At 48.4% G+C, this 7,077-nt stretch overlaps 2 protein-coding genes across 4 annotated transcripts in view; one reads left to right on the top strand and one right to left on the bottom strand.

Moving 5' to 3' along the window:
* The window catches only part of DOCK4 (dedicator of cytokinesis 4), a 503,583-nt gene extending 503,292 nt beyond the window's left edge, over positions 1-291 (bottom strand). Inside the window, exon 1 of the mRNA XM_045288941.1 lies at positions 42-291. Coding sequence (XP_045144876.1) covers positions 42-78 — 37 coding nt within the window. The 5' untranslated portion in view covers positions 79-291. The remainder of the gene's footprint in view (positions 1-41) is intronic.
* A 369-nt stretch (positions 292-660) lies between these two features.
* The window catches only part of ZNF277 (zinc finger protein 277), a 107,226-nt gene continuing 100,809 nt past the window's right edge, over positions 661-7,077 (top strand). For all 3 annotated transcript variants that reach the window (XR_006679948.1, XM_004702581.2, XM_045288627.1), the window contains exon 1: positions 661-769. Coding sequence is in view for 2 of the 3 variants with exons in the window: in XM_004702581.2 (XP_004702638.1) it covers positions 679-769 (91 nt within the window). In the remaining variant the exon portion in view is untranslated. The remainder of the gene's footprint in view (positions 770-7,077) is intronic.

Raw genomic sequence — 7,077 nt, 5'->3', positions numbered from 1 at the left:
CGAGCCAGAGCGGGACAAAAGTTGGCCCCGCGGACACTCACCCACGCCGTATTTCTCGTGCTCCGTAGGTATCCACATGGCGAAAGGGGCCCTGGGGGCGTCAGCCTTGGTAATCCCCGCGCCCCGTCTCCGGCTCACAACAATGCCCGGCACCCGGAGAGCGGCTGCAGCGCTGGAGCCCCGCGGCTCCGCGCGGGTGGCAAGCGCTGGGCAGGGTCTGCGCTGCAGGCTCCCGAACCCGGCGTTGACACAGCGCCGCCCAAGCTGCGCCGCCCGCCGCTCTCCCGGCGGCGGCTGCTCACAGTCCTCCGACGCGCTCCCGGGGACCCGGCGGCGCAGTCATTGTTCTGATTCACTGAACTAAGCGAACACGCCGGGCCACTCACGGGCGCACCCCCGCCCCTCAGAGCCTGGCCCAGCCCTCCCTTCCTCGAGCGCCCGAGGCACGCTGGGAAGTGTAGGCCTCGGCCGCCATCCCGGGAGGGGGCGTGGCGCGAGGGACTGGGGGCGAGGCTCCGGGGAGCCGCTCGTCGCGTCCTATTGGCCCAAAGCGCGACGGAGCCGCGTGGGCGTGGAGGAAACGCTGCGTCGATGGGCAGGGCGCCTAGAACCACGTTTCCATTGGTCCCCGCCCGGTCCTCCCCGCCCAGGGGCCTCCCTCTTACCCCTGGCTGGGAAATGGCTGCTCCCGAGACCCAGGGGGCTGCGGCCCAAGGAGGGGAGGACCGCACTGGCAGCCACGGCGGAGTTGGGGGTGTTGGTTTCGAGGGTGAGTTTGGTACCCCTGCGTGTGGGTGGATTTTATTTCTTCCCCACTGGCCGGGAGTGCAGCTGATCGCCAGTCCTCCCCGGGGGCGTTCCTTCCTGCTCCGAGGCCACCAGGGCGCGTGGGGACTCTGGCTGCCGGGGAAGACGCGGTGCGTCCGGGGGCGGCCCTGCGGGGCGGAAGGAAAGGAATGGATTGTCCTTCGCGTTGGCGGCCCCACCTTTATGCCTTGTATTGAATGGCATATTGTCAGGTCAGGTCCAGGTGATTGTAACCCAGCAATTCTCAGCTCCTTTTCCTCGCCAGCGCTTGTGCTGGGTTTGGCCTTGTTTCCAGTTGCAGACTGGTCTCTGCTGTCTGAGCTGCAAGTTTTCCCCCGCTGCTGACTGGAGAGGTCTCCGGAGGAAAAGTGAACGTCTCTCAGGCTGCCCCCTTGCGCCCACTGATCACTCTGAGCGCCCTCCTGGACCGAATGTGGGGCCTGGGAAGATGTAGGATCTGCGTAGGAAGAGGAATGGAAGTGGGCGCTTGTACTCTTGGCTTCAGAGAAAAGTTGAAAAGTGTTGAAAACCATCTCTGGGTCATTGCCCTGACTTTCAAGTTGTCTTCTGATCCATTTGTCGCTGTAGAGATCAAACAGCTGACTTCAAAGCTGCACAGGCATTGTCTTTAGAAATGCTAGCCCTGTTCTTTTACCTGTAGTACATCAATGCTCTCTTGTAGCCTTAGTTCCTCTTCTATATACCATTTGCCTTGCGAGGGGCTTCAAGAACTTTGCAAAATTAAAAAGATAAGGAATCTAACCGGGAACGTTTTGAAGGCCCCCCCCCCTTATATAATTAAGCATGACGTGTTATCTTTTTCTCATGGACAGTGTGTGTGACATGAATTTTGTTTTCAAGGGTTGGATGGTTGATAGGTTTGTCCTGATTTAGTTTTCTGGTTCAACTGTGACAGTCTTAAATCTTATGTTGGCACCACCGAGAATAAGGTTCAATTTCTTCCCATTTCCCATAAGCAGGGCTCGCTAGCACTGAAGTTATTCACTTCACTAACTCCATCAAAGATGTCAGTGTTTGGGAGGCACTTGAGTTGAATGCTGAGTTGAATGACACCCACAGAATACCCTAGAGTTGTAGCCACTGTGTCAATCCATCTCATTCAAGTCCTGTACCGCACTGAGCCTGATGGCCCTTTCCAGGGATTGCTGGTAGCATAGTGGTTGCATGCTGAGCTGCTAACAGTAAGGTCAGCAGTTCAAAACCACCAGCTGCACCACAGGCGAAAGATGAGGCTTCCTACTCTTGTAAAGAGTTACAGTCTCCGAAACCCATAAGGGCAGTTTCTACCATGTCGTAGGGGATCACTTTGAGTTGGAATTGACTTGATGGCTGTGAGTTTGGTTTTGGTTGGTCCCTCTTGTTTAGAAAGGTAGATAAAGTAGTGGCTCAGGTTATCAGAGCCTGTACCCTTCCTTGTAAAATCATAATTTCATGAAAACTGCCTTTTTAACAAGAGATTTCTATCTAGTTCTAAATAAGATGTCAGTCTGTATGTTTAATATCCTGGGGCAGAGGGGACTAGGAGTCTTGATGGAAATCCTCGTAGTTCTACAGCATCTGTTCTTGGAAGAGTCCCTGGGCCACATGCAGGCAGGTACACCACCTTCAGGGAAGCCACTGTCTGGCATACTTCTGACACTCCATCCACCTCCGGGAAGGCCCCTGAATTGATTAAGTCTCAGAGTAAGCCTTCTATTACAATACCGCTCCCATATATTTGCCCCTACATAAGTAAGAACAGTCAATAAACTCAACATCTGTCACACTTGGGAGTGTGTTGCTGGTGCTTCTTTGTGATCCGCTCGTGTTGGGGCCAGTAAATTGGCAGTAGGTTACCTTTAGAAGGCATTGCCCTCCTGAATCCCTGCGGTGATTTCTTCTGATAATGTCGGACAGGGCAAGATATGACAAAATAATAATTTATAAATTATCAAGGGCTCATGAGGGTGGGGGGAGCGGGGAGAGAGGGGGAAAATGAGGACCTAATGCCGGGGGCTTAAGTGGAGAGGAAATGTTTTCAGAATGATGAGGTCAATGAATGTACAAATGCGCTTTACACAATTGATGTATGTATGGATTGTGATAAGAGTTGTATGAGCCCCTAATAAAATGATTAGAAAAAAAAAAAGTTAGTTTTCACATTGTCCATATGCTGACTCATGTTCATAGTGACCCTACAGGACTGAGAAGAATGGCCTGTTTATGTTCTGAGACTTTAAATCTTTATAGCAGTAGACAGCCTCATCTTTCTCCTAAGGAGTGACTGAAGGGCTAGAATCGCTGATCTTGTGGTTAGTACGTTAGTGTGTAGCCCACCACTCCACTGGAGACTGATAAATGGGTTGGCGGCTGTAAGTTAGGTGTTCTGGAATAGGCTTTTTCCTTCTACATGCATGCCCAGTCGATGATGATCATGCTGTTTTAGATGTGTCATACTTTTCCTCTGCAGGCCTCATGTGTTTTTTAGGTGTCTGGAAGAAATGGGAGATAGTAGATGCTGTCAACTCCTCGTTCTTGTAGTCCCTAGCATAATTTATGGCTCAGGCCTAAGCGTGAAACCCAGGAAGCAATCTCAAACCCTCTCTTGCCCTCCAGTCCTAAGTTAGATCAGTTACTCAGCCTCATTTTTCTGCACCGGAAATACCTGTTGATTTGTTACTTCTCTTCATTCTCTAACATCACTGCCTAGCGACGTACCTGTGTCACCCCCACCTTCACCCTCAGCACTCAAAACTGCACGATTGAGTACCAAAACTGCCATATTTGGTTTTGTCTGTCTGACTTCTTCTTGGCACTATATTACCATGTTCAAGAAATCTTTGACCAGAACTGAATTCAGGCCTGGACAAGTATAAAACCTTCTGCCTGCTTCTTGATTTCCCCTCCTTAAATCCACATTTTAACATCTTCCTAAAGAGTCATGGTTTTTCACTTCACTGTCATGCTAATGCATATATAAAGTAAGGTCCCAATTCTCATGTAAGGTTCTCATCTACCTGTCCAGCCTCATCCTCAGCATCCTGCTTCCCTTCCCACATCTCCAGGATCACTCTTGTCATTTAAAAACAAACAAACAAACAACTCACTGCCTGGAATAGATTCCAACTCATAGTGACCCGATAGGACAGGGCTAAACTAGTTTCAAAGGGCTGACCTTGTGGTTAGCAGCCTAATGAGTAACCACTCATTAGGAGTACCACCAAGTCCCTTCCCTTGCCATGTTACCCTGACCTTATTGATTGGAAGCTCTCTGCCCCAGTCACGTGAACCACGGGAGGGCAAGACTTGCCTTCCTTTTGCTTGGCTACAGCTTGTGCTTGATAGAGTCGCTGTGAGTGGAACTTAGTTTGTGGGGAGTTGGCTTCACTGGTGCTCTATGAGAGCTGCAGGTAGTGAACACACACGAACAGCTTCTCGGCTGGCATCGGTTTGAAATGTATTGAAAGTACCTAGAGTGGCAGCTGTTCGAAGAAGAGGAGAGTAGATGCAAAAGCACAGAGTAGATGTTTTATGTTTGAGAGAAAATGATATTCTGTCCATGGTAATCATAGCATTTTTGTGTAGTTTTCTATTTTCTAGCCTTTCTTTTTTTAAATGATGTTTGGATGTTGTTTTGATAATGCTAAACATTTCTCACAGAATAGTTCAGATTTGACCTTCCTGACTTTTAATCTATTCCCTGCCCGGGTAGACCATGCACTCCATCCTCTACACCTTTCGGATTCCCAGGCCAGCCCTCACTTCTGTCTCATAATTGACGTGACTCAAAACTCAAACTCACTGCTGAGTTGATGCCGACTTATGACCAGCCTAGAGGACAGGGTAGAACTGCCCTGTGCATTTCCAAGAATGTAACTCTCTGGGGGTAGAAAGCCTCGTCTTTCTCCTGGGGAACAGCTGGTGGTTTCAAACTGCTAACCTTGCAGACCACAGCCCAACTCGTAACCTTTCCACCACCAGGGCCCCCCTAATTGGCCTGACAAGAGAAAGATTGTGACATCTAGTAGATATGTGACAGGGATAATACCTATGTTGCGATTGGTATGATTAGGTCATTGAGTTACATATTTGTGAAAGGCTCACATAATTCCTGTTATGAAATTGGACCTGAGTAAATATTAATTGCTTTCAAATATAAAGATATGCTGAATTGAGCCATAAAACTACCTGCTCTTTGGTTCTATATCCACTTAAAAAAACGTTCTCAGATGCTGGGCCATACGGAGTAACCCTGGGGATGCTGTGGGAAGTCCTGACAATAACTGCTTCTGCTGTCAGTGCATTCCTGGACCTGGGGGAGCGGCGCCGTCAGAATGTCTGTCGGTGCCACCTGCCAGGATGGCAAGCTTGTGCATGGTTCTCATCCCTGTGCCATGCCGCGCTCCTCAAAACCGGCTCCCTCCACCACAGGACACTCGGACTCAAGGAGAAGCAGGGGCGGCCTGGCCAAGTCCAGCCCGAGGTGTCACAGAATAAAAAGAATGATCGAAACCTAGGCTTGTGTGGTCCTTCGTGTAAGGTTCTGACGGGGCCACCTGCAAACGTCCTCCTATTTTCCTATTACAAACACAAGGGACACAGCCTCTAGGACAGTGCTTCTCAACCTTCCTGATGCCGCGACCCTTTCATACAGCTCCTGGTGTTGTGGTGACCCCCAACCATACAATTACTTCCGTTGCTACTTCATAACTAATTTTGCTACTGTTATGAATCATCATGCAGGATGTATTTACATTGTTACAAATTGAACATAATGAAAGCATCGTGATTCATCACAAAACAATATGTAATTATATATTGTGAAATATTTGTGTTTTCCAATGGTCTTAGGCAACTCCTGTAAAAGGGTCATTCGACCCCAAAGGGTCGTGACCCACAGGTTGAGAACTGCTGCTATAGGATATTACGCAGTGACAGTCTAGTAAAGATGGTACTTGGGTGCTGTCTCCAGCCCTGTTTCAAAGACTTTTTCAACTCGTTGCTCACTTCATCTTCCCTACAGCCCTGAAGTAAGATACTTCCAATTATTTGCTGATGAGGAAATATTTGCAGAGAGTAGTTTACAGATGGTTATAAAGTAACTGAAAGGAGACTTGTAGCCTAGACACTATTGTAACAGTGTCTCAGTAAGGAAATTCCTTTGGATGCTATTTGACACAGATACCCTTGAACCGAAAATAACTTCTAAAACTAATAATGTGATTTTGAAGTCAGCTAACTTAGGATCCAATCCCGTTGATTTACGACGAGCCACAGATAAGCACGTCCACCTTTGAACTGCTGTTTCTCCTGTCTGTAAAATGGATGTCTGTCTCTCTGTCTTACTGGGGTGTTGTCATGATAGGTGAGGTAGGAATTATAGAAGCCTACTCTCCAAAAGTGGTGACAGTCATTTTCATAGCAGGTGTGAGCACATCATTGGCCCGCATGTGCTGCAGGTGATGACGTTAAGAACTAAAATCTTAATGTGTCTTTTCCATCTCAAATGAGGTTTCTGTGGAAGGATTTGGTGGGTGCTTGGTATCGGGCAAGAGCTCTGGTGGCATAGTGGTTGCATATTGGGCTGCTAACCCCAAGGTCAGCAGATCAAAACCACCAGCCACTCCATGGGAGAAAGGTGAGGCTTTCCACTCCCATAGAGTTACAGCCTTGAGAACATTCAGTGGGCAGTCCTGTAGGGTCACCACTATGAGTCAGAATCGACTCAGAAACATCAAGTTTGGTTTTTTGAAACACCATCCCCCACCCCACCCCACCCTTGCACACACAGAAGAATGGCACTGTCTCCCACAGCACACATTTTCACCCTTCCATCTTGAAAAAGTGAGAGTCCTGTCTATCACCCGGGTCGTAAACATACAACCACGTGGGCGTGCACAGAAACAGCCTCCATGACCAGCATCTCCAGGAATTAGGGTTTTAAATGCTGTCCTTGAGAACTTTGCCACTGAGTGAGGGTTTGACTCTGTCATTATTAACTGATAAACTCCTCTGGCTCTGAGGGAATTGACAGTTCATTGACAGTCCTCCCCTTAAAGACTCGCCATCTTGTGCTGCAACAAATGTATTCTGCTATCTTTTACTATAGGGGTTGAGTAAAGCTTTTTTTTTAGATCATTTTATTGGGGGTTATTACAGCTCTTAAAACCATCCATACTAGCAGAAGGACATTGGGCCTCCACTCAAGTACTCCCTCAACGCAAGAATACTTTCTTCTATTAAATTGGCATTCTATGATGCTCACCTTCC

This window comes from Echinops telfairi, unplaced genomic scaffold (genome assembly GCF_000313985.2).
Source record: "Echinops telfairi isolate 266 unplaced genomic scaffold, ASM31398v2 ScPeMD7_23;HRSCAF=83, whole genome shotgun sequence".
NCBI lineage: Eukaryota > Metazoa > Chordata > Mammalia > Afrosoricida > Tenrecidae > Echinops > Echinops telfairi.
The sequence above is the reverse complement of the archived record's forward strand: the minus strand, read 5'-3'. Positions and strand labels throughout refer to the sequence as shown.